This window comes from Phyllostomus discolor, chromosome 7 (assembly GCF_004126475.2).
Source record: "Phyllostomus discolor isolate MPI-MPIP mPhyDis1 chromosome 7, mPhyDis1.pri.v3, whole genome shotgun sequence".
In the NCBI taxonomy this organism is placed as follows: Eukaryota; Metazoa; Chordata; class Mammalia; order Chiroptera; family Phyllostomidae; genus Phyllostomus; species Phyllostomus discolor.
In genome coordinates, this window is record NC_040909.2 from 86169638 (window position 1) to 86197474 (window position 27837).

General features: G+C 39.8%; 1 protein-coding gene across 1 annotated transcript in view; it reads right to left on the minus strand.

Annotated features, from left to right (window-relative positions):
* Window positions 1-27125, minus strand: part of CNGB3 (cyclic nucleotide gated channel subunit beta 3) — a 171231-nt gene extending 144106 nt beyond the window's left edge. The window contains 1 exon segment of the mRNA XM_036031671.1: window positions 27065-27125. Within this exon segment, the coding sequence (XP_035887564.1) occupies window positions 27065-27125 (61 nt within the window).
* Window positions 27126-27837: the final 712 nt, after the last annotated feature.

Genomic DNA, 27837 nt, shown 5'->3' on the forward strand with positions numbered 1-27837 from the left:
GATCTGTTCTGAGTCCCTGGGTTTCTGGTGTGAACTTCTATGGTAGAATACCTGTTAGATTCAGTGGTACTGTACCCTTGATTTCCCAAGGTCACAGGTCTTGGGCTGTCATTTATGTTGGCTCTGTGTTTGTCTTTGCATTTTGATTGTTGTTGGGTCTCTCTTTAGTGGATGCTTTCCACCAGCTGGTTAAATGAGGGTCACTATGTCCACCACCTTGTGTATTTTGTTGTGCAGTTGTGGGCAGGTTGTTTTGAAGTTAGTTCTTCTCTGTGTACAAGGTTTTGAGGATTCTCTCTTGCTCTTGTTCAGTTGTTTGTTCTGGGTAGTTTTTCCACTATTTAGTTGTATTTCAAGATATGTCCTGAGTTGAGTTAGTGTGACTTCCACTCCGTCCTTCACCTTCTTCTGTTGTTATCTGTTGGTGGTTCCTTTGTTGTTGGGTTTCCTCTTCCAGCAGGTACCCTGGTGTTCATAGCTTCCACCTACTCTGTTGCAATCAATTGGAAGGGGAAGGCAACTTGCTTTAAGACAGCGGGAGTGTATTCTATGATATTTAAAGTACCAGCCCATAGAAAAGAGATAGGAGATCCTTTGGTTATGTATAGTGTTAACTGTGATATTCCACCCAACTAGTCACTTTTTGGAAATGGCAGAAAGAGGATAAGAGTCTTGTTGTGGGGTGGAAGGATTGTGAATTGTATCTAGAAAGCAGTGAGCTTGTTGGAGGTCATATTATGAAGTAAAGTTAGTGTAAATGTTAGAAAATAGATGTAGTGTGTGAGTGAATAAAGTTAGCCAGTACAGTAATGGACTTCAGGAAACTATGAAGTGGGCTAAGACCTGGGAGTGGTGCTGTGTAGTATTTACAATTATATGGAATAGCAGCTATTTATTTATTTATTTATTTATTATTTATTTATTTTTAAAGCTTTTATTTATTTATTTTTAGAGAGGGAAGAGAGGGAGGGAGAGAGAGAGAGAGAGAGAGAGAGAGAGAGAGAGAGAGAGAGAGAGAAACATCAATGTGCAGTTGCTGGGTGTCATGGTCAGCAACCCAGGCATGTAGCCTGACTGGGAATGTAACCTGAGACACTTTGGTTTGCATCCCATGCTCAATCCACTGAGCCATGCCAGCCAGGGCTAGAATAGCAGTTATTTATGATAATAATGGAACAACCATCATATGACAGAATCTATGTGATCTGAATAAGAACAATAGGAAGTACAGGTCCTAGAGTAGTGTGCCAATGTAACACAAGTGAAGTGAAAGACAGTAAACTTACAATACACTATGAAAGAGAGGACAAAGGAACCAGTCAAACAATGTAAGTTAAGCAGCCAAGTGAAGAAGACTAAATGGAAGAGGAATACAAAAATTCTAATAAAATAAAAGATGTACTAATAATGAAAAATAATACAAATATGCAGTAACTTGAAGGCTCTCTGTAGTAGCAAAGTGAAATTTGTATCACTCTCTTAGCTGATGGAATGCCCCTTTTTGGGTCCAACTCTCTTATTTTCATAGTTCCAGGTTTTTTCATCTCATTTGTGGTAATTAAAAACAAAAGGAGGGAAGAAGAGATAAAAAGGGAAAGAAAGGAAGAAGGAATAAAACAAGAAAGAAAGAAAGGGATGAAAAAGGAGTTAAAGATAAAAATAATAACTCCCCCAAAGAATTACTTAAAAAAAAAAAAGCCTCCTGCTGGTTTCCAACTGACCAAACCAGTTTTTCTGATCTTTCCTGACTGCAGTAGGCTGAGGGGTGATTGCTTTCCCATTTCTTCCTTCCTGATTGACACTTAGTGAGCCTCCAGCTCAATTCCCCAGCAGCCTCTGGTCCTGCAGGTTTGGGCACACACTCTCCCCTGTGCTTTGAGTGTGGGCTCGGGGCCTTCCTCAGAGTGCACTCTCCCTGGGTTGTGGGCTTGCATGCTTGGCTGGGTGCCTCCAGTCCCTCAGGTTTGGGTGTACACTCTTTCCAGGCTACAGGAGTGTGCACAGGGTCTTCCAAGCCACCCCAGGAGTACCCTGTGGCTGGGTGAGGAGGAGGCTGTAGTGTCTGTTGCAGGAGAATTCCCCAAACAGCTGCGAAGTCTCTTCTTTTAGTTTTTCTTTTTGAGAAATTCCTCCTGCTCAAGCCTGCTGCTCTATACATAGGCTTGTTCTCTCACACAGCCACTTCTGCAACCACAGTGGGGACTATCTGGGTCAGGGCCTCTCATGGCCCAGATCTCAACTCTCCCCAGTCAGTGTTCACAGCTTCTGTGGGTGCTCACCACCCCTGTGTGTTTGCCGCTTTGTCCTTATTCCCCTCTCTGCAACTTCAAATAGCCAGGTCTCTCCTGGTGCTACTCAAACCTTGTTTGGCAGAAGAGGGAGCAGTTGACCCAGCTCTCTCCCAAAAATCCTGTGGCAGACCCTTCAGGTGCCAGGTCTGGGGCTGCAGCTGCCCTGGTCCCTGTGCTAGACCATGGGACCTTATTGTCCTGAAGCACTCTCCTTACCATCTGGTTTTTCAATGTTCTCTGCAATTTTTGGTGTCCTATGTTCATATATGCTGGGGTACTGTTGGCTGTTCACTCTGTTTCTCAGTAGATTGGCTAGGTGTTTCACTCATGTGCAGGGGCAAGTGTGAGCTCCACTCCCACCAAACTCACTGCCATCTTAAGTCTCTGGCATGAAGTTTTCTTTCCTTGTTGTGTCTTTATATGTTTTGGGATTAAGATGATGTGGGCTTCATAAAAAGAGTTTGAGAGTCTTCCATCATTTTGGATTTTTTTGGAATAGTCTGTGAAGGATAGGGGTTACCTTTTTCTTGAATGCTTTGTAGAATTCTCCTGTGAAACCGGTCCAGGGCTTTTGTATATCAGGAGTTTTTTGATTACTGCTTCAATTTCATCTGCTGTTATTGGTCTGCTCAGCCTTTCTGCTTCTTCCTTCAGTTTTGGAAGATTGTATTTTTCTAAAAATTTGTCCATTTCACCTAGGTTTTCAAATTTCTTGGCATATAGTTATTCATAGTAATTTCTTACAATTATTTGTGTTTCTGTGTTATCAGTTGTAATTTCTTTCATTTCTGATTGTGTTTTATTTGGCCCTCTCTCTTTTTTCTGGATGAGTCTGCTTAAAGGCTTGTTGATTTTGTTTATCTTTTCAAAGAAACAGATCCTGGATTCACTGATCCTTTGGATTATTGATTTAGTCTGTATGTCATTTCATTTCTGCTCTGGTCTTGGTTATTTCCTTCCTTCTACTTGCTTTGGGCTGTCTTTGTTGTTGTTCCTCCAATTCTTGTAGATGTAGGGTTAGGTTGTTTATTTGAAATATTTCTATATTTCTTAGGCAGGCCTGTATGGCTATGAACTTCCTGGTCAAGATTGCCTTTTCTGTGTTCCATAAGTTTTGGATTGATGTGATTTCATTTTTGTTTGTTTCCAGAAACTTTGGGATTTCTTTCCTAATCTCTTTCTTGACCCATTCATTGTTTGATAGCATGCTATTTAATCACCATGATTTGAGTGTTTTGGGTTTTTTTCCTTGAGGTTTGTTTTTCGTTTCAGTCCCTTGAGGTCAGAGAAAATGCTTGATAAGATTTCAATTTTCTTGAATTTGTTGAGGCTTGTTTTCTGTCATATCATGTGGTCTATCTTTAAAATGTTCCATGGACATTTGAAAAGAATGTGTATTTTGCTTACTTTGGGATGAAAGGCTTTCTATATATATCAGTTAAGTCCATTTGATCTAGGCCATTGTTCAATGCCACAATGTCTTTGTTGATATTTTGTTTTGGAGATCTGTCCATTTTATGTATGGGGTGTTAAAACCCCCTAGTATAATTGTGTTACTGTGAATATCTTTCTTGAAGTCCTCCATGATTTTCTTTATGTATTTGGATGTTTCTATGTGGGTGCATATATATTTACAATGTTTATGTGTTCTTGATGGAGTCTTCCCTTGAGTACTATGAAGTGACCCTTTGGGTTTCTTTTTATGGCTCTTTTTTTGAACTCTATTTTGTCTGATATGAGTATTGCTACCCCGTCTTTTTTTTTTCCTGTTTATTTACTTGGAATATTTGTTTCTAGTCCTTCATTTTCAGTCTATGTGGGTCTTTGTTCTGAGGTGTGTATCTTGTAAACAGCATATGTGTACTTCATGCTTTCTTATCCATTCAGCTATTCTATGTCTTATAATTGGGACATTTAATCCATTTATGTTTAAGGTTAATATTGAGAAGTATTTATTAATTGCCACTTTTTCATACCTGTGTTTCTCTCTCTTTCACTGTTTTTCTTCCTGTTCTTAATGCAGACCCTTTACCATCTCTTGCAGAACTTGTTTGGAGGAGGTATATTCAGGATGTATATTCTTAATTTTTTTTTTCTGTGAAGCTCCTTATTTGGCTTTCCATTTTAATTGAGACTCTTGCTGGATAAAGTAATCTTGGTTGCAGGCTTCTGGTTTTCATTACTTGGAATATTTCTTGCCATTCCCTTCTGACTTGGAGCATTTCCACTCAGAAGTTAGCTGCTAGTCTTATCAGGGCTCCCTTGTATGTTACTTCCTATTTCTCTTTTGATGCCTTTAAGATTCTTTATTTTGGAATTTTGCCATTTAATGATGATGTGTCTTGAAATGGGCTTCTTTGGGTTCCTCTTGATTGTGTTTCCTGGACTCTTTGTGTTTCTTGGATTTGTATGACTTCTTCTCCCATCAGATTAGGAAAGTTTTCCATCATTACTTTTTAAAACAGGTTTCTATCCCTTGCTCTTCTTCTCCTTCTGGTATCCCTATCATGTGGATATTATCGTGTTTCATGTCATCCTGCATTGTCCTTAACCCCTCTTCATGCTTTCTGAGCCTCTTTTCCTTTTATTGCTCATTCTGTTTTTTTTTCTACCTTGCCCTTCAGCTCACATATCAGATCCTATGCTTCATTGAGCCTGCTTTTTGATTCCTTCTAGTTTTTTCTTCGGTTCAGAAATTGTATTTTTCATGTTCTCTTGGCTGTTGTCGATAGTTTCTATTTCCTTTTTCATGTTGATATAGTTTGCAGGTGCGTTCTTTGTAGTTTCCCTGCAGTTTTTGTTAGTTCTCTGTGTGTTCATCGAGCTTCCTTTATAACCATTGCTTTGAACTCAATATCTGATAGTTGACTTGCCTCTGTTTCATGTAACATTCTTTCTGAAGCTTCTTCCTTTCCTTTCATTTGGGGATTGTTTCTTTGTCTTCCCATTATTTGTCAGAGTCTTCTTTTTAGCCTCTGCTTCTTAAGTTGATCTGACTCCCTGGGTTTCCAGTGTGAACTTCTGTGGTACAATATCTGTGAGATTCAGTGGTGCTGTCCCCTTGATCTCCCAAGATCTCTGGTCTTGGGCTGTCATTTATGTTGGCTCTGTTTATGTCTTTGTGTTTTGATTGTTTTTTGGGTCTTTCTTTAGTGGGCCCTTCCCTCCACCTGGTTAACTGAGGGTCACACTGTCTACCACCCTGTGTATTCTGTTGTGCAGGTGTGGGCAGGTTGTGTTGAAGCTGGTTTTACTGTGTCTACAATGTTTTGAGAATTCTATCTTGCTCTTGTGCATTTGTTGTGCTGAGTAATTCCTCTACCACTTAGTTGTTTTCCAGATAGTTCCTGGGTTGAGTTAGTATGACTTCCACTCACCCCTTCACCTTCTTCTGTTGTTATCTGTTGGTGGTTCCTTTGTTGTTGGGTTTCCTCTTCCAGAAGGTATCCTGGTGTTCACAGCTTCCACCTACTCTTTTTTGTGATCTGTTGGAGTGGGACAGGACAATGGTTTAAGATAACAGGAATGCATTCTATGATAATTAACATACCAGCCCATAGAGAAGATATAGGAGATCCTTTAGATATTATAGTGTCAACCATAATATTTCATCCAACTAGCCACTTTTTAGAGGGTGTGGAAAGAGGATAAGGCTGTTGTTGGGGTTGGGGAGGCTTGTGAGTTTGATCTAGAAAGCTTTTCTCTTGTGGCAGGTCAGATTATGAGGTGAAGTGAGAGTAAAGGATAGACAATAGGTTTAGTGTGTGAGAGAATGGAGTTAACCAAAACTACAATACCATGAAGTGGGCTAAAACCTGGGAGTTGTGCTGTGTAGTATTTACAATTGTATTGAACGGCAATCATTTATAACAGTAATGGAGCATCCATCATATGACAGAATCTATGTGATCTGGATAACTAGAATAGAAAGTATAGGACCTAGAGTAGTGTGCTAATGTAACACAAGTGAAGTGAAAGACAGTAATTTAGCAATATACTATGAAAGAGTGAACAAGGGAAACCAGTCAGACAATGTAATTTAACCAACCAAGCAAAGAAGATTAAAGAGAAGGAAGAGAATACAAAAATTGTAATAAAATGAAAGATGTAAGAATAATTAAAACAAATAATACAAATATACAATAACTTGCAAGTTCTCTGTGGTAGCAAGGTAAAATTTGTCTCACTTTCTTAGCTATTGGGATGCCCCTGCTTTGCTTCCAACTTCAGTCTTTTCACAGTTCCAGGTTTTATTTTCTGACTTGTAGGAATTAAATAAAAAAGAAGGAAGAAAGAAGAGATAAAAGGGAAAATGACGTGGGTATTGGTTCACAGTGTACATGGTGTTATAGATAAGATGGGACAATTTCACATGGACTACGAAGTTCTGTGGAGGAAATGTGATGGCATGGCTCCTCTCTCATGGGGAGAGCACCTTGGAGTAGCTCGGCAACTCTCTCAAGAGGAGAGCGTGCTGACTGTTGCCTTGAAAAGCTTTTATTGGCTTTCTAATAGCATACATCAAAGAAGGTTTTCATTCATTACACTTAGGTTTGCTTTACGTAATTACTTTTTACAGATAGCAACTGGAAGAGATGTTACTGATTACTTCTTACAGATTAACAAGGAAAAAATGTTGCAAATGCAAAGGAAAGATAAGAATAACAGGTCTCATTACACTGCAATCCTTGGGAGAGTTAAGAGAGACTTCAGAAAGTTACTTTAAAGATATGCAGCATGCACTCACTGCCTGAACTCAGGGTGAGAGAATTTTGGTGAGAGCAAGTCACAAAGCAGTCTAGTTATAATGCAGGCCTCATTTCCACAGGAGAACTTCTCTATAGGTGTGGTCCTGTGTGCCAACTCTCTCCCACTGGGTTTTTTTTTTTTTTTTATGTGGGTGTTGAGCTACATTTCCATGCCTTACAAAAGGGTTACCTACAGGGAAAGAAGGGAAGAAGGGATATAAAAAGAAGGAAAGAGAGGAAAAAGCAGTTAAAAGAAAAAATAAAAAATTACTTAAAAAAAAAAAAGCCTCCTGCTGACTTCAAACTGGCCAAGCCAGTTCTGCTAGTCTTCCTGGCTGCAGCAGGCTGGTGCGAGGGGATTGGTTTTGCTTTTCTCCCTTCCTGATTGGCACTCAGCCAGCCTCCAGCCCAGTTCCTCCATTCACTGCCAGGCCCCTAGTGCCCCTCTATGCCCAGCCTAGGCTCTCAATCCACCAGTTGCTCTGTCTTTGCACTGTACCTATTAGGGGCAATCCGCACACCACCTTCTCACTCCTTGCATTCCTAGATGCTAGGGACTCAGCGCCCCTTCAGGGTAGTTCAGCCTTCCCACTGAGTTAGGTCCCTCTTGGGACTGCTGACTCCCTAAGCCAAGCAATCTGAACCAACTTCTCAAAGGACAACAGGCAGAGGTTCCAGAGACACATGAAAAGATGCATATTATCGCTAGGTATCAGAGAGATGCAAATTAAAACCACAATGAGATATCAATTCACACCAGTCAGAATGGCCATCATAAACAAAGCACCAAACAAGTGTTGGAGAGGTTGTTGACAAAAGGGATCACTAATGCACTGTTGGTGGGATTGCAGACTGGCACAATCACTATGGAAAACAGTATGGGATTTTTTCTCAGAAATCTAAAAATGAATCTGCCTTTTGACCCAGCAATTCCACTTTAGGGATTATATACTAAAAACCCTGAAACACCAATCCAAAAGAAACCTATATACTCCAATGTTCATAGCAGCACAATTTACAATAGCCAAGTGCTGTAAGAAACTTAGGTGCCAATCAGTAAATGAATGGATCAGAAACTATGGTACATTTACACAATAGAACTCTACACAGAAGAAAGAAAGAAGGAGCTCCTACTTTTTGTGACAGCATGGATGGAATTGGAAATCATTGTGGTAAATTAAATAAGGCAGGCAGTGAAAGACAAATACCATATGATCTCACCTTTATCAGGAGTCTAATCAACAAAACAAACCAACAAGCAAAATATAACCAAAGACACTGAAATAGAGAACAGGCTGACAGTGACCAGAGCGGAGAGAGGAGGGGATTTTCAGGGGAAGGTGGGAAGTGTTTGAAGGAACTAGTATAAAGGGCACATGTGCAATAACAAGGGGAGTTGGAAATGGGGGGGTTGTGGGGAGGTCTGGGGGGTGGGCTGGGGTTGGGGTAAAGGGAAGAAAAACTGTACTTGAACAACAGATAAAATAAAAAAATAAAAAATGTGCAAAATAAAAGTAAAATATCAATGTAAGAAGGGAAGAGGGAAGTAGTTTTTGTTACTAACTTTTATTGTTGTTTAGTTATTGGTAATATTCTGTAGTGTTTTCAAACTGCTCTAAGAAATAAAAAGTTTTAGAGATTATACCAACAAAAGAAAGAAGAAATACATGGGGGGATCTGACATTAATAATAATCAATATTTTTTCTGAATTTTGGTGCAGCAGGGAAGTTTTGAAGGACAGGTCAAACAAGCTCTAATTCACCTCTTCTAAGCATTCCCCTCCATCTCATATCCAGAGAGATAATGATGCAGTCTTTCAGGATAGGTTTTCTGTGGACTTCTTGAGGTAATTTTAAATACTAGAGAAACAGAAACATCACTTAGTGTATTATCTAAAACACGACTTCCTTACTGGGCAGTCACTGTCACACCATCTCACAGTAGATTTTACAGTTTAAGACTTTAAAATTATTTTTTAATTATTAAATACTTGTAGTCATTATCAAGGAAAATATATCCAAGGAAGAGAAAACAATATTAGTTTCAAGTATACTATTCAAATGAAATCATTACTAACATTAGGTGTGTATTCTTCAAGTCTTTTGTTCTATATGTGGGTTTGAAAACACACGCTTGAGATTAGATGGTATATACAATTCATATTCTTCTCTTTGTTATTAATAACCTGCTTTGTTAAAATTTCCTTGTAAACATTTTAATGTATATACTATAAAATAATTCCCCTAATCTTCCTTCCTATCATGACACATCCAGAAAGTGACTATTTTTAAGACACTTTGAGGTGGACAGATTAAGCCATATGAGGCCAGAGGCAACAATCAGCACCCTTATCACCTTTGAGGACTGAGATGGTCAGGCCTTTGGAATCTGTCTGCAGGAGTGCGGAAGCTACCAGTGGGTAATTCTTAAAGTTTCTTCTGCATGGTTCTATCATTGGACATTTAAGAATTGTATACATTTTGTATTAGTAAAGATAATGTTCCAATATCATCTGTGACTGTGGGGGGGGGGTCCCACCTGCAGACCCCCCCCCCACCCCCAGCCACCATGGATGAGAATAAATCTACCAAGACATGATCTTCTTGGGGAAGAAAGGTGGCTGATCTCTCAGAGAAGAAGGACCAAGAGCCTGTACTTCGATGGCCTTTTATTGCGTTCGTTTACACAAGAATTCAGGTAAAGCTCATTAATCATTGCCAGACAGTAAGAATCATACAACAGATAACAAAGAACTCTGAGGGCCTATTTTGAGTCAGAGTCAGATAGCTAAAGAGCTATAAAACTTTGAGGAACAAACTCACTTCTTGCTTGGACCCTTATCAATTAATGAGAGCATTCTAAACAAAGCAGATTTCATGGGATTTTACATATTCTTATTAGGCTTGATTGTCTGGGGAACCTGCCCTTTCCAGCAAAGGGCTGCACCACCCTCTGTCATTGTTTCAGGCTTAGGTGGAGCAAGGGAAGTAAGGCAGCCAAGAGATTAGGAGATTTCTTGAAGACAGTGAGTACTCAGGCTTTGTCAAAGCCGAGGGGCAAGGGTCCATCACCCCTTTTGATGTAGCATCCCAAGACCTTCCCTGGGGGCTTCCCACATGATTGTGCCTGTCTCAGGTTGTTCCTCCCTTGGGGAATCTTACCTGTCATTGGCTAACCGACCAAGCATTGGGGGGCCCGTTACAGATGAAGTAAAAGGAGCCTAACGGGCGCTCCTGCCAGGGAGATAAGCTTTTGTCTCCTTGGTGGCTTCTGGTCCAAGGTTGCTCACTCAGCCTTAGCCTTGGCGGGGGTTACAGCTTCTGAAACCAGGCAGGGTGGTTCCCAACATGTGACCATAAAGTTTTTTACATGGGTAAAGATATTTCCTTAGAATTATTGCAATAAAGAAGAAACAGACCAATCTGGAAAATTCCTTGAGCAGACAAAACCAGTTTAGCATATAAGCAAAGCTTAATTTATATTATTTTGTAAGACTGACTTGACCTGGGTCATTTCTTACATATACCTCTGCAAATCATAAGCAAAATTTGAACTATGCCCCATAGTTGATATGAGGGTAACAATGGACCTGATTTCTATCATTTAAGAAAATGTTAATATTATCACCAGTGGGAGGAATAGTCACTGTTTTCTTGTATGATCTGCTTTATAACAATACACCCTGAGCTTCATTCCATGTTTTGTTTTGAGTGCTTCTTGTTTGCAAATTATTTTTTTTGTGTGTGCATAGTAAACTTTACTAATTATTAGTTTACTGATTATTTTTATTGACATTCTGTTATTGCTAAACTTTTTACAGAATAAATTCTCAAGGATGGCAGCATTGAATATTTCTTTTTGTAAATCTTTTAAATTGTTGTTTGAGTACAGTTTTCTGTCTTTTACCCCCATCTCAGCCCAAACTCCCAACCCTCCACCTCCCTTCCATTTCCAACCCCCCTTGTTATTGTCTGTGTGTCTTTTATACTTGTTCTCGCAAACCCTACTCCTTTTCCCCTGAAATTCCTTGACCTCTCCTCTCTGGACACTGTCAGCCTGTTCTCTATTTCAGTGTCTTTGGTTATATTTTGCTTGTTGGTTTGTTTTGTTGATTAGACTCCTGTTAAAGGTGAGATCATATGGTATTTGTCTTTCACTTCCTGCCTTATTTCACTTACCATAATGCTATCCAGTTCCATCCATGCTGTTGCACAGGGTAGCAGCTCCATCTTCCTTTCTGCTGCATAGTAGTCCATTATGTAAATGTACCATAGTTTTTTCACCCACTAATTTACTGATTGGTAGTTAGGTTGCTTTCTGCACTTGGCTATTGTAAATTGTGCTGCTATGAATATTGGGGTGCATAGGTTCTTTTGAATTGGTGTTTCAGGATTCTTAGGGTATAGTCCCAGCAATGGAATTTCTAGATCTAAAGGCAGTTCCATTTTTAGTTTTTTGTGGCAATTCCACACTGCTTTCCACAATGGCTGCAGCAGTCTGCATTCCCACCAAAATGCACTAGGATCCCCTTTTCTCCACAACCTTGCCAACACTTATTGTTTGTTGATTTGTTTATGATATGGCCATTCTGACTGGTGTGAAATGGTATCTCATTGTGGTTTTAATTTGCATCTCTCTGATACCTAGCAATATTGAGCATCTTTTCAAGTATCTCTGGATCCTCTGAATTTCCTCCTCAGAGAAGTGTCTGTTTAAGTTCTTTGCCCATTTTTGGAACGGGTTGCTTGTCTTCTTAGAGTGGAGTCATGTGAGTTCTTTATATATTTCTGAGATTAAACCCTTGTCTGAGGTATCATTGGCAAATATGTTTCCCATACAGTTGGTTCCCCTTTATCTTAATGCCATTTTCTTTAGCTGGGCAGAAGCTTTTTATTTTGATGAGATACCATTTGTTTATTCTTCCCATTATGTCCCTTGCTCTAGGGGACATATCAGTGAAAATATTGCTGCATGAAATATCTGAGATTTAGTTGCCTATGTTCTCCTCTAGGACTTTAATGGTGTCATGACTTATAATTGAATCTTTTATCCACCTTGAATTTACTTTTGAGTATAGCATAAGCTGGTTCTCAAGTTTCACTTTTTTTTCATGTAACTCTCCAGATCTCCCAATACCATTTTTGAAGAGGCTATTTATACTCTATTTTATGTTGCTGCTTGCTTGTCGAATATTAATTGACTATAGAGACTTGGGTTTATTTCTGGGCTCTCTGTTCTGTTCCTTGCATCTATGTGCCTGTTGTTATGTCAGTACCATGTTGTTTTTGATTACAGTGGCCTTTTAATACAGTTTGGATCAGGTATTGTGATTCCTACTACCTTGCCCCTCTTTCTCAAAATTGCAGCAGCTATTTGGGGTCATTTATGGTTTTATGTAAATATTTGAAGTGTTTTCTCTCTGTCTGTGAAATATTCCACTGGTACTTTAATAGGTATTGCATTGAATATGTAAATTGCTTTAGGTAGTATGGACATTTTGATGATGTTCATCTTCCAATCCAAGAATAAGGTGTATGTTTTCATTTGTTTTTGTCTTCTTTGGCTCCTCCATATTCTATCATGTACTTTACATTCCCATGGTTATTCTGTAACCACCTATTTGTCCTTCTTAATCCCTTCACCTCTTCACCCATTACCCTACACCCACTTCCATTTGGCATCCATCAAAACACTCTCCATTTCCATGATTCTGTTTCAGCTCTTATTTACTTAGTTTTTTTAGATTCATTCATTGATAGACATGTATTTATTGACATTTTATTGTTCATAGTTTTGATATTCTTCTTTTTCTTAAATAAGTCCCTTCAATATTTCTTATAATAATGGTTTGGTGATAATAAACTCCTTTAATTTTTGTTTTTCTGAGAAGCCCTGTACCTGACCTTCAATTCTCAATGATATCACTGTTGGGTAGATCAATCTTGGTTTTACATCCATGATTTTCATGACTTTGAATATTTCTTGCAGACTTCTGGCTAAGATGAAAGCATAGGTAGATACACTTTGCTTCCTCCCACAACCAAAAGAAGGACAACAACAAATTTAAAAAACAAAAAATAACAGAACTACTAGAAAATCAAACTATATGGAATTCTGTTAAGCATGGAGTTAAAGAAGAAACATTCATCCAGATGGTAGGAGGGGAAGAGATGGGCAGCTGCGGTGGAGGGGACATGTGGCAGGGTGGTGGCTGGAGGACAAGGACCAGTGAGGTGGTAGCTGGTGGTCCACATTTGCATGTGGATAAACTAGGAGGAACAACTGGAGAGTGAGACAGACCATGCAACCTGGGGATCCAGCATGGGGAAATAAAGCCTCAAAATCTGTGACTGAAAAAAACTGTGGGGGTAGAGGTGGCAGGAGAAACTCCCAGCCACACAGGAGAGTTCATTGGAGAAACCCACAGGGTCCTACATTATACACAACCTATCTGCCCAGGAATCAGAACCAAAATGGGCCAAGTTTACTTGTGGGTAATGGGGGAGAAATGACTAAAATCCTGCAAGAGCTGAGGAAAGTGGCAATCTTCACTCTCAGACCCCTCTCCCACATATTGAGCCACAATGCAGTGACTTGGGTAGCCTCACCCTGGAGAATACCTCCCCTCACTACATATCAGGTGAGTTGAGACAAAAACTATGGCCCAAATGAAATAACAGATTAAAACCCCAGAAAAAAAAATAAAACTAAGCAATGAAAAGATAGTGAACTTACCAGTTGCAGAGTTCAAAACCTGGTAATCAAGATGCTCACAGAATTGGTGAAATATAGTCACAAAATAGAGGAAAAAGTAAAGGCCACAAAAATTGAAATAAAGGGAAACAACAGTGAAGGGAAGGAAACCAGGACTCAAAGGAATGGTTTGGAGCAGAAGGAAGAAAGAAACATTCCAATCAGAACATAATAAAGAAACAATAATTAAAAAATGAGGGGAGGCTTAGAACCTCTGGGACAACTTTAAATGTTCCTGTATCATAGAGGTGCCAGAATGAGAAGAGAAGCAGAAAGAAATTGAAAACTTATTTGAAAACATAATGAAGGAGAACTTCCCTAATCTAGCAAAGGAAATAGACTTTTAGGAAGTCCAGGAAGCTCAGAGAGTACCAAAAATGTTGTACCCAAGAGAGCACGCACCTAGGCACATCATAATTACATTACCCAAGATTAAAGATAAGGAGAGAATCTTAAAAGCAGCAAGAGAAAGGAGACAGTTACTTACAAAGGAGTTTCCCATAAGACCTATCAGCTTATTTCTCAAAAGAAAATTCACAGGCAGGAAGGTGTTGGAAAGAAGTAATCAAAGTCATGAAAGGCAAAGACTACATCCAAGATTACTCTTTCCGGCAAAGCTATCATTTAGAATGGAAGGGCAGATAAAGTACTTCTCAGATAAGGTCAAGTTAAAGGAGTTCATCATCACCAACCCTTTATATAATAAATGTTAAAGGGACTTATATAAGAAATAGAAGAAGATAAAAAATGCGATAAGTAAATGACAGCAAACTCACAATTGTGAACAACTGAACATAAAAAACAAACAAACAAACAAAAAAACCTAAGCAAACACTAGAACCAGAACAGATTCAGAGAAACAGAGAACATATGGAGGGTTATCAACGGGGATAGGGAGGGGAGAATGGTGGAAAAGGTACAGGGAAAAAGAAGCATAAAATGGTAGGTACAAAATAGACAGGTGGAGGTTAAGATTAGTATAGGAAATGGAGAAGCCAAAAACTTATATGTATGGCCCATGCACATGAACTCAGGTGGGGGAATGCTGATGAGAGGGCAAGTGCATGGTGGAGGGGAGTAAAAGGAAGAAAAAAGGTTGGACAGCTGTAATAGCATAATCAATAAAACCTACTTAAAATTTTTAAAAATATTTCTTGCCAATAGCTTCTGGCCTGCAAAAATTTCTTTTGAGCAATGAGCTGACAGTTTTAATGGGAACTCCCATAGAGGTAACTAATTGATTTTCTCTTGTTTCCTTTAAGAGTCCCTGTTTATCTTTAACTTTTGGCATTTTAATCATGATGAGTCTTGTAGAGTGTGAGTCTTTGCATCCATTTTGTTTGGTTCCCTATGTCCTTCCTGAACTTGCTCTATTCCCTTCATCAAACTAAAGTTTCTTTTATTATTTTTCAAATACATTTTCATTTCTTGCTTTCTCTTATCCTTCTGGCAACTCTTGATGCAAATTGGAATGCTTGAAGTTCTCCATGGCTGCTTACACTGTCTTTGTATTTTGGCATTATTTTTCCTTCTTTTTCTGATTGGATGTATTTTCCTGCCTTATGTTCCAAATCATTGATTTGATTCTTGGCTCCATCCACTCTACTGTTGTTTCCCTGTAAATTGTTCTGTTTTAAATTTGTGTATTCTTCATTCTTCTCGTTTTTTTACAATACTTTTAAATTTTATTGTTGCTCAAGTAACAGTTTTCTGTCATTCCTCCCCACCTCTCTCATCACCCTAGCCATCCCCACCTCCCTCCCATGATTCTACCTGCCATTGGTTTTGTCCATGTGTCCTTTATAGCTGTTCCTGCAAACACGTCACCCTTCCCCCCATTATCCCCTCTCATATTGATCTGGTTACTGTCAGATTGTCATAATTTCAATGTCTTTGGTTATATTTCGCTTGCTTGTTTGTTTTATGTTTAGGTTCCACTTAAAGGTGAAATCATATGGTATTTGCCTTTCACTGCCCAGCTACTTCACTTAGCATTATGCTCTACAGTTCCATCCATACTGTCACAAAGGGTAGTAGGTCCTTGTTTCTTTCTGTGGTATAGTATTCCATTGTGTAAATGTACCATAGATTTTTGATCCACTCATTTACTGATGGGCCTTTAGTTGCTTTCACTACTTGGCTATTGTAAATTGTGCTTCTATGAACATTGGGGTGCATATGTTCTAATGAATTAGTGTTTCAAGATTCTTAGTATATAATCCCCAAAGTGGAATTGCTGGGTCAAAAGGCAGTTCCATTTTTAGTTTTCTGAGGAAATCCCATAGTGTTTTCCACAGTGACTGCACCAGCTTGCATTCCCCACCTAGTGCACTAGAAGTACACGAGTGTTGCCTTCACCAGAATCTCTTCAACACTTGTTGTTGTTTTGTTTATGATGGCAAGTTGACTGGTGTGAAGTGCTATCTTATTGTGGTTTTAATTTGCATCTCTCTGATGGTTAGTGATGCCGAACATCTTCCATGTGTTCTTGAGCCATCTGTATGTCCACCTTGGAGAAGTGTCTGTTCAAGTTCTTTGCACATTTTTTAAGAGTTTTTTTTTTTTTTTTTTTTTGGTCTTAGAGTGGAGTCATGTGAGTTCTTTATATATTTTGGAGATCAAACTCTTATTTGGGTATCATGGCAAATATGTTTTTTCATATAGTTGGTTCTCTTTTCATTTTAATGTTTTTTTTTCTTTAGCTGGGCAGAAAATTTTTATGTTGATGAGATCCAATTTTGTTTATTCTTTCCTTTATGTCTGTTGCCTTTAAGGGACACAGTGAAAATTCGCTGTGTGGAATGTCTGAAATTTTCCTGCCTATGTTTCCTGAAGGATTTTAATGGTGTCACACTTATATTTAAATCTCTTATCCACCTTGAATTTGTTTTTGTGTATGGTGTATGTTGGCACTCAAGTTCCATTTTTTTTGTACGTAGCTGTCCACTCTCCCAACACCATTTGAAGAGGCTATTTTTATTCCATTTTATGTTGCTTTCCTTTTGTAAAAGATTAATTGACTGTAGAGACTTGGGTTTATTTCTGGACTCTCTGTTCCGTTCCACTGGTTTGTGTCTGTTCTTATGTTAGTACCAGGCTGTTTTGATGACAGTGGCTTTGTAATACAGTTTGGTTTCAGGTATTGTCATTCCTTCTACTTTGCTCTTCTTTCTCAGAATTGCAGCTGCTATTCAGGGTTGTTTATGGTTATCTATAATTTTTGAAGTGTTTGATCTATATCTGTGAAATATGCCATTGGTACTTTAATAGGTATTGCACTGAATCTGTAAATTGCTTTAGGTACTATGTACATTTTGATGATGTTGGTTCTTCCAATCCTTGCACATGGCTTATGTTTCCATTGTTTGTGTCTGTTTTGATTTCTTTCTTCAGTGTTGTGTAGTTTTCTGAGTACAGGTCTTTTACCTCCTTCATTAGGTTTATTCCTAGGTACTTTATTTCTCTCGTTCCTATATCAAATGGGATTTTATATCCTGATTTATGCTTTTGAAATTTCATAGTTGGTATACAAAATGCCTTTGATTTCTGGATATTGGCTTTGTATCTCACCATTTTGTCAAATTCATTTATTGGGTTGAGCAGTTTTTTGGTGGAGTTTATATGATTTTCTGTGTACAGTATTTTGTCATCTTCAAACAATGACAGTTTTGTTTCCTCCTTGCCAATTTGGATGCCTTTTATTTCCTTTTTTTTTTGTCTGATTGCTGTGGCTAAAACTTGCCAATACTATGTTGAATAGAAGTGGTTAAAGTGGACAACCTTGTCTTGTTCCTGATTTTAGTGGGAAAGATTTTGATTTTCCTCATTGAGTGTAATGTTGGCTGTAGGTATCTCTTATATTGTCTTTATTATGTTGAGGAATGCTCCCTCTATTCCCACTGTGCTGAGTGTTTTTTATCATAAATGGGTGCTGTACCTTATCTAATGCTTTTTCCACATCTATTGATATGATCATGTGATTTTGTTTTTGCTTTTGTTTATGTGATGCATTATGTTTATTGATTTCTGAATATCGTACCATTTTTTGCATCCGTGGGACGAATCTCACATGGTCATGGAGTATGATCTTCTTAATGTATTGTTGGATGCAGTTTGCCAATATTTTGTTGAGGATTTTAGCATATATGTTCACCAGGTCTATTCACTTGAAGTTCTCTTTCTTTGTTGTGTCTTTATCTGGTTTTGGGATTAGGATGATGATGGCTTCATAAGAAGAGTCAGAGAGGCTTCCATTATTCTGAATTTTTTTAATAGTCTGTGAAGGATATGGGTTAGCGCTTCCTCAAATTTTTTTTGTAGAATTCTCCTGTGAAACCTTCCAGTCTACAGCTTTTGTTTGTCATGAGTTTTTTTGATTACTGCTTAAATTTTATCTGCTGTTATTGATCTGTTCAGACTTTCTGCCTCTTCTTCATTTAGTTTTGGAAAATTATACTTGTCTAGAAATTTGTCCATTTCATGTAGGTTGTCAAATTTCTTGGCATATTGTTCTTTGTAGTAATTTTGTACAATCCTTTGTATTTCTGTGGTATCAGTTGTAATCTCCCCTCTTTCATTTCTGATTATATTTATTTGGGTCCTCTCCCATTTTTTTCTTGAAGATTCTGCTTAAAGATTTGTTGGTTTTGGTTATCTTTTCAAAGAACCAATCCTGGATTCATTGATCCTGAGAATTATGCTTTTAGTCTCTATGTCATTTAATTCTGCTCTGATCTTGGTTATTATCTTCCTCTAGTTTCTCGAGGCTGTCTTGTTCTTTTTCCTTGAGTTCTTGTAGATGTAGGGTTAGGTTGTTAGTTTGAAATATTTCTATCTTTTTAGGATAGAAATATCCTAAAAAGAGCCTGTACTGCTATGAACTTATCTCTCAAGACTGCCTTTCTTGTGTCCCACAAGTTTGGTTTGTTCTGAGTTCATTTTTATTTGTTTCTAGAAACTTCTTCATTTCTTCCTTGATCTTATTCTTGACCCATTCATTGCTTAATAACATGCTATTTATTCTGCATGATTTTGGGTGTTTTGGTGTTTTTCCTTGGGGTTGTTTTCTAGTTTTAGTCCCTTGTGATTGGAGAAAAATGTTTATTATGTTTTAAATTTTCTGAATTTGCAGAGGCTTGTTTTGCATCCTATCATGCGGTCTATCTTTGAAAATGTTCCATGTGCATTTGAAAAGAATATGTAATTTGCTTCTTTTCGGTTCAAATGCTCTATATATATCAGTTAAGTACCTTTGATCTAGCGTATTGTTGGCAATGCCACAATATCTTTCTTGATATTTTGTCTGTAAGATCTGTCAACCTTTTGATAGTGGGGTGTTAAAATCCACCATTATAATTGTGTTGCTGTAAATATCTTTCTTGAAGTCCTCTAAGATTTTTTATATGTATTTGGGTGCTCCTATGTTGGGTGCATATATATTTACAATGTGTATGTCTTCTTGGTGGATTCTTCCCTTGAGTATAGTGAAGTGACCTTCTGGGTATCTTTTTATGGCTCCTTTTTTGAAGTCTATTTCTTTTGGTATGACTATTGTTACCCTGGCTTATTTTTTCCTGTTCATTTGCTTGGAATTTTTTTTTTCCAGCTCTTATCTTTCAGTGTCTGTAGGTCTTTTATCCTGAGATGTGTCTCTTGTAGGCAACTTATGTTTGTGAATTGATACTTTCTTATCAATTCAGCTATTCTATGTCTTTTAATTGGTCGTTTAATCCATTTACATTTAAGGTTATTTTTGATACTTATTCATTGCCATTTTCATACCTGTTATCCTCTCTCTGTTTCTTTTTTCCTTTCTTTCCTTAAAGCAGTCCCTTTAGCATGTCTTGCAAAGCTAGTTTGGTGAAGGTGTATACTTTTAGACTTCTTTTTCTTTGGAAGCTCTTTACTTGACACTCTATCTTGATTCAGAGTCTTGGTCGGTAAAGTAGCCTTGCTTACAGGCCTGTGATTCTCATTACTTGGAATATTTATTGCCATTCCCTCCTGCTTTGGAGCATTTCCATTGAGAAGTCAACAGCTAACCTTATTAGGGCTCACCTGTATGTTACTTTCTTGATATTCCTTGTTGCCTTTAAGATTTTCTCTGTCTTGGAGACTTCCGGCAAGATGGAGGAATAGGTGGATGCACCGTACTTCCTTGCACAACCAAGACTAGAACAACAATAATTTACAATAATAATTTACAGTCAAAATAACGCCCAGATCCGGCAGAGGATTTATCTGAATGGAAGTTGGGCAGCCAAGAAGTTGAAGTAGATGCGTTCATCCGGACTGGTAGGAGAAGACGAGCCGGGCGGGTGCGGGGCTGGCTTGTGTCGGTGGCGCGGAGGTTGGGGAAAGTTTGGCGCGAAATTGGCGCGACAGCCATCCAGGGCACAAGAACGCAGTGGTAATCCCTGAGTACGCAAGCTGCGGCTGGCAGACCCAGAGGGGTAGCGATTGTGGACCAGGGCAGAACTTGCAGCCCAGGAGCCCAGAGAAGGGTCTGAGTCTAGGAGAACGGAACTATCGCCATTGTTTTCTCCTGTCCCTGCTCCCGCTCCCACCCCACCCCCACATATAATGTCACAATCTAGCGACTGGGGTGCCCAGCCCTGGTGAACACCTAAGGCTCTGCCCCTCACTGTAACAAGAGCAACCAGACCAGAAAAAAAAAATAAAAAGGAGAGACAGGGGAAAAATATGTTTTCAACAGAGCAGATCAGTCCCCCAGGACTCATCCTTTTGAGAGACCAAGAAATAGCCAGTCTATCAGATGCGCAGTCAAAACACTGGTGATCAGAAAGCTCACGGAATTGGTTGATTTTGGGCGCAATTTAAATGAAAGGATGCAGGTTACCATAAAAAGAGATGCAGGAAGATATGCGGAGGAGAGCCAATAGTGAAAGGAAGGAATCTGAGTCTCAAAACAATACAGCGACCAGAAGGAAGATAGAATCAACCAAGCAGGAAAGCATGATGAAATAAGAATTCAAAAAATCGAGGAAAAGATTAAGAGCATCCAAGACACCTTTAAACGTTCCAATATCCGAATTATAGGGGTACCAGAATTGGAAGGTGAAAAGCAACAAATTGAGCACGTATTTGAACAAATAATAAAGGAGAACTTCCCCATTCTGGCAAAGGGAACAGTCTTCCAAGAAACCCAAGAAGCTCAGAGAGCCCTAAAGAAGTTGGACCCAAGAAGAAACACACCAAGGCACATCATAATTACACTAGCCAAGGTAAAATGAAGGAGAGAATCCTAGAAGCAGCAAGAGATAAGGGGACAGTAACCTACAAAGGAGTTCCCATCAGACTGTCAGCTGATTTCTCAAAAGAGACCTTATAGGCAAGAAGGGTCTGGAAAGAAGTATTCCAAGTCATGAAAGGCAAGGACCTACATCCAAGATTGCTCTATCCAGCAAAGCTCTCATTTAGAATGGAAGGGCAGATAAAGTGCTTCTCTGATAAGGTCAAGTTAAAGGAGTTCATCATCACCAAGCCCTTATTTTATGAAAGGTTAAAGGGACTTATCTAAGAAAAGAAGATAAAGAAAAGACATGTATAGTAAAAGGACAGCAAACTCACAAATATCAACAACCACACCTAAAGCAAAACCAAAAGAAACTAAGTAAACAATTAGAACAGGAACAGAACCACAGAAATGGAGGGCACATGGAGGGTTAGCAGCAGGGGGGTGGGAGGAGGAGAGAGGGGGAAAAGGTATAGAGAATAAGTAGCATAGAATGTAGGTTGAAAATAGATATGGGGAGGGCAAGAATAGTACGGGAAATGTAGAAGCTAAAGAACTCATAAATATGACACATGGACATGAACTAAATGGGAGAAATGTGGGTGGGAGAGGGGGGTACAAGGGGGGAGGGGAGAGAAGGGGTGAAATGGGACAACTGTAATAGCATAATCAATAAAATATATTTAAAAAAAGAGAACCCTACTTTAAATATGTCATCAACAAACATTCAGTTCATTAAGAAATGAACCAAATAAAGAACTCAGGAATAAAAAAAAAAAGATTCTCTCTGTCTTGGAAGTTTTCCATTTTAGTTATGATGCATTGAAGTGGCCTCTTTGGGTTCCTCTTGATTGGGATTCTCTGTGCTTCCTGGATTGTGTGACTTTTTCTCGCATCATATTAGGGAAATTTTCCATCGTTACTGTTTGAAACATGTTTTCTATTCCTTGCTCTTCTCCTTCTCCTTCTGGTATCCCTATTATACTGATATTATTACATTTCATGTTGTGCTGTATTTCTCTTAATCCCTCTTCATTCTTTCTGAGCCTCTTTTCCTTTTCTTGCTTTTTCTGGGTGTTTTTTCTACCTTGTCTTCCAGCTTGCTGATCTGATCTCTTCTTCATTGATCCTCCTTTCAATTCCTTCTATTGTATTCTTTAGTTCAAAAATTGTTTTCTTCATTTCCTCTTGGCCCTTGTTGATTGTTTCTATTTTCTTTTTCATGTTGATATAATTTTCAGTGAGTTCATTGTAGTTTTCCTGTAGTTTCTGGTAATTCCTTTGACCTCATTGAGCTTCCTGATAAGTATTGGTTTGAACTCAATATCTGATAGTTGAGTTTCCTTTATTCATTTAGCATTCTTTCTGAGTCTTCCTCCTTTCCTTTTATTTGGAAATTGTTTCTTTGTCTTCTCATTTTTTTGTGAGACTTCTGGTTAGCTTGTCTTTCTTAAATTAATTTCTTCTGACTCTCTAGGTTCATGGTGTGAACTTGTATGGTAGAATACCTGTGAGATTCAGTGGTGCAGTCTCCTTGGTTCCCCAAGTTGCATTTCTTGGGCTGTTGTTTATGTTGGCTCTGTGTATATCTTTGTGTTTTGATTGCTATTGGGTCTTTCTTTGGTGGGTTCTTTCCTCCACCTGCTTAACTGAGGGTCACTAGTCCACCACATCTTGTATACTGTTGTACCAGTGTGGACAGGTTGTGTTGAGGCTGATTCTTTGTGTGTACAAAGTTTTAAGGCTTCTTTCTCACTCTTGTTCAGTTGTTTGTTGTGGTTAATTTTTCCACATTTTTTTGTGTGTTTCCAGATCAGTCCTGGATTGAGGTTAGTGTGGCTTCCACTCCCTCCTTCACCTTATTTCTTTGTTATCTGTTGGTGATTCCTTTGTTGGTATGTTTCCACTTCCAGCAGGTGTACTGGTGTTCACCACTAAGTTCTTTAGAGTGGCAAAGTTAAACTTGTCTTACTGTCTTTTTTGTTAGGATCATACCTGTTTGGGTCTAACTCTGGTCTTGTTACAGCTCCAGGTTTGTTGTCTCACTTGTGGAAAAAGAAGAAAGGAAAGAAGGAAGGAGAGAAGGAAGAAGGAATAAAAATGGAAAGGAAGGAATGAAGAAGAAATAGCAAAAGAAACAGGGAAAGAAAGGAAGAAAGAATATAAAAAATTAAAATTAAAAAAGAAATACATAAAACAAGGAAGGAGAAGGAATAAAAAAGGAAAGGAAGGAAGAAGGAATAAAAAAAGTGAAGGACAGAAAGGAAGAAGGAATTTTTTAAAAAAGCCTACTGCTGGCTTTAAACTGGTCAATCTAGTTCTGCTGGTCTTCCTGGCTAGTCAGGCTGAGGAGGGATTGGTTTCACTTTTCTCCCTGCCTGAACTCTTCTCTGTTTTCCAGCCTCCAGCCCAGTTCCCCAGTGCCCCTGTGTGTCCCACCTAGGCCTTTAGTCCACCAGTTGCACTGTCCTTGAGGTGCACCAATTAGGAGCAACTCACATATCACATTCTTGCTCTTTGCTGTCCTAGATGCTAGGGACTCTCAGAGTCCCTTCAGGGTAGCTCAGTTGTCTACTGAGTCAAGTCTTTTAGGGGACTGCTCTCTCCCCAACCCCCACAGCTCCCCTCTGTGGGGAATTTCTGCCTTCCTCCTAGAGAGCCAAGTCGGCCCTGCAGGGCTCTGGGCACCGGGGCTAGGTGGGAGGTACTCCTCCCTGGTGCTTCAGGCATGGGTGCAGGTGATCCACCACTGGGCCACAGATCAGGTATGTACCAACTCCAGGGCTGTGGGGGCAGGGGTGTAGGATGTGAGTGGCTGCTGTGGAGAATTCCCCAAATAGCTACAGAGTGCCTCTTTCTTTCCTCTTTTTCTTTTTGAAAAATTCCTCCTATTCAAGCCTGCCAGTCCAAATAAGCACCTGGCCTTCACACAGCCCAGCCTGGCTCTCTCCCAAAAATCTTGCAGCAGGCCTGGTGGGCACCAGGCCTGTGGCTGCAGCCACCTTGGTCCCTGCACTGGTCCCAGGGACTTTATTGTCCTTAAGCACTCTCATTACCATCTGATTTTTCAATGTCCTCTACAATTCTTGGTCTCCAATGTTCATATATGCTGGAATACCATTGGCTGTTCACTCTGTTCCTCAAAGATCAATTAAGTGTTTCACCTGTATACAGGGGGAAGCGGACTCTGCTCCCACTTATCTTGCTGCCATCTTCTCTCCAGGTATCCCAATATATTAGTTTTAATGTACAATTTTATGTTATGCTTTCTCTTTGTTCTGCCTTTTTCTCTTTTCCCCAGAAGGAGAGTAAATGGAAGAGTCTACTGTAGTGGTGAGGAATTTTTGTAGATTATTATTTAACATTGAAAGTGTATGGTGATAATAAAAAGCAGACTCAGTTTTAAAAAATTACTTTATTGTTGTTCAATTACAGTTATCTGCATTTTCTCCCCACCACTCCAACCCCACCCCAGCCAAACCCACCTCCCTCCCTTGCTTCCATCCTTACTCTTGGTTTTGTCCATGTGTCCTTTATAGTAGTTCCTTAAAACCCTTCTCCCTTCTGTCTCCTCCCTGCTCCCCTCTGGCTATTGTTAGATTGTTCTTATTTTCAATGACTCTGGTTATATTTCTTTTGTCTTTTCTTTTGTTGATTATGCTCCAGTTAAAGGTGAGATCATATGGTATTTGTCCCTCACTGCATGGCTTATTTCATTTAGCATAATGCTCTTCAGTTCCATCCATGCTGTTGCAAAGGGTAGGAGCTACTTCTTTCTATCTGCTGTGTAGGATTACATTTTAATCTATTTTTAATTATTTAAAGTTGATTCACCTCTCTTATTATAAGAAGCTAACTACTCTCCTCACCCTTCCTTTGTGATACACCAATGTACCTTCTTATCTTTTTAAAAAGATAATGAAAGAATAAACAAATGGGACTACATCAAACTAAAAGGCTTCTGAATGGTTACAGAAAACATCAACAAAATGGAAAGGGAACAAACTGTGTGGAAAAACATATTCCCAATTGTGCTGTAGCCTGTCAAGGCCTGGCAGGTCCACTTTAGATTCAGGGGGATGGAAGAAAATGTGTGGAGCCTAGGATCATTTGACATGCCTTTATTCATGGGTGGTCGAGCCACACAAGCTGCAAGCTGCATGTCCCACTAGTGTGAACCCCCTACTTGCTTAAGTACTAGAGGCTCACAAAACCAGCTTCAAGCCAGAAAATCGTAAAACATAGCATGATTTGAACATGTGAGCCCACTTCATGTTATGGGAACAGTTTATTGGACTCAATCTCAACACTATGAGGACACCATTTATCAGGCCCCTTCAAGGTTATGGGAACACTACTTCCCTTAGTTACCGAAACATCTGGGTGAGGAAGCCAGACTGCCTCCATTTACCCTACAATCTACCACTTTTTGGTTCCTCACTGCACAATCTATATGAGGGTGTCTTCTGCAAGGTTCCCTTGGTGAGGAAGGCAGAACCCTGTACCTATAAACCACAAGAAGAACAGCAAGAACCCACCACCATTCACTGGTTATGGATGCTCACCATTACTGCAAAAGATCGCCTGTTAGGCGTTCAATGTCATGGGTCTCAGAGGTTAATACTCATAAAGCTTGACTAACATTGTGGTGGACATTAGGAACATATACACAGCATTTTGTCCCTACTAGGGCACATACCTCACCTTGGGATGCAGTAAGCATATCTAAAGCCATATGATTTTACAAAGCTACTTTTCTTAATTGATATACTTTCTCATTTAACAGGATTAAGGAATTATGTGTTATATTCACTGCACAGCAGTGGGCAAAGCCAAAGCAGTTATCTCAGTCTCAGTGACCTTAGAAGCAGTTTGAGGAGAAAAAACACCTAATGGGTAATACTACCAGAGAGTATGCTTTACCCAGTGTCGTGCTTTAAATGCTTCTCAATTTGATGGTTGGCTTACAAGAGTTTTCTGAACTCAAGCAGGCAAATAGGGCCATCCCCAAATATATTGGCCAGTACAATTTCCAGGCAGGTAAGGTCACCCATGTGGGTCACACACCCTGAGGGCTCCAGTAGGAACTGAAGCCTGTCCATCATCCTGTGCCTCCCAGAAATGCTCTGGAGTCTGAGTGTGACACACACCTGTTGGAGTCCAGCTCACCTGGGCTTGTCCTTCGGGGTTCTCAACACAAAGGGGAGCTGATCCAGTCAGCTCCACAGCCTTAACTGTGAGCCACCACAAGCTGTCCTGTATGGAATAGATACTTAACAGCTTGGGCCAGTCATACCACTGCTTCACTCCATCATAGATGTCAATCCAGGTAGCATTCTACAAGGGATGTTCACTGTTCCACTACTTCTGAAGCCAAGTCCAGTTTGAGAGAGAAGCAGGAGAGATGTGCCATGGGAGGCTGGCCAACATGCTCAAGGGGAGTTCAGTGCAGACCCAGCATGCTGATTGGTTAGCCACTGAGTTATAGGTATGAATCCAGTCTACTAAGGTGTCACTTTGCACTCTAAGGGAGAAAAGACAGAGCAGATATAGGCACAAGTAGAGGCAAGCTACGACCCTCAGGCCATACACAATGAAGCTTCTGGTCAGTAGATAGAACAGTGACTGGCAGAGGAGGTCTTCCTGGTTATGAATACCAGACTTTTCATGCCTCAACTGGGGGTTCAGCATCTATTTGCAATAACAGGGGAGAACTCATAATGGGCCCTAGGGAAATCACAAAGGGGCCATGAAGAAACAGTGCAAGGTCTGCTGGCCCTGGATATGTCACCTTTAAGACTGGAGGCCATGTCCCAATCACCCAGGGCACCATTTGTAACTTCCTACCCCTTGGCCCCAAGGGGCAGCAAGAGCCACCCAGTATGTGAGGGTCTTTTATTTCCCAAGACCACATCCAAGTGGCTGTTTGTCCTCACTATAGGCCCTCAGGAATGGGCAAGAGACTGTTTCCCTGTTTTCCCATGCCAGGTTTCAGCAAAACATCCTTAGTGTGTACCTGCAGCTGAATTGGAGCTGCACCCAGTGGAACAGTGCTTCCACTGGAGCTGGGCACCCATTCCGACTCCTCTCATTTAAAGTCTGGAAGACAGCCCATAAGCATTTTGTCCATCTTCTCAGTGTAGGGGTGGCAGCTGCTGCTCTTAGGCCCTGCTTTAAGAGACCATTGTACCATTCAAACATTCCAGCAGCTTGGGAATGATAGGCCACATAGAATTTCCAATCTACAGGTCTGGAGCCCATTGTTCAAAGGTACTAGTAAAATGTGTCCCCTCCTCACTTTAAGTGACTAAGGGTTCCCATAAGCAGCACATAACTGCTACAGCCGTGATTACTGCTCTCTGATCTGGGTGCCATCCAGGATAAGCACCTAAAAGTCTTGTGGCCATATCCACAGATGTAATAGCATACTTATATCCCTTTGAATTAGGTAGGGGCCTGATTACATCCACCTGCCATGGAGTCAGCAGTACCTGTCCCCTCACCACTTGTTCAGTAGTTCCCACAGGCCTTGAGGGATGCTCTCACGAGCAGACAACACAGGTCTTACAAGATTCTTGTACCTCTGCCAAAGTGACAGATAACTTCCAAGTTTTGATGGTGGACCTCATGGTCTTTTGCCACTTCCATGTGATGGTGTAGCCACTGAACCACTTCCCTTCCTGAGGAACTGGCAGGCACCATTTATAGCCAACACACGTTGGCTAGATTATCAGCCTCATCATTCCCAGGGGAAGCAAGAGGGGCATGTCTAGTAACAGGATATACAGT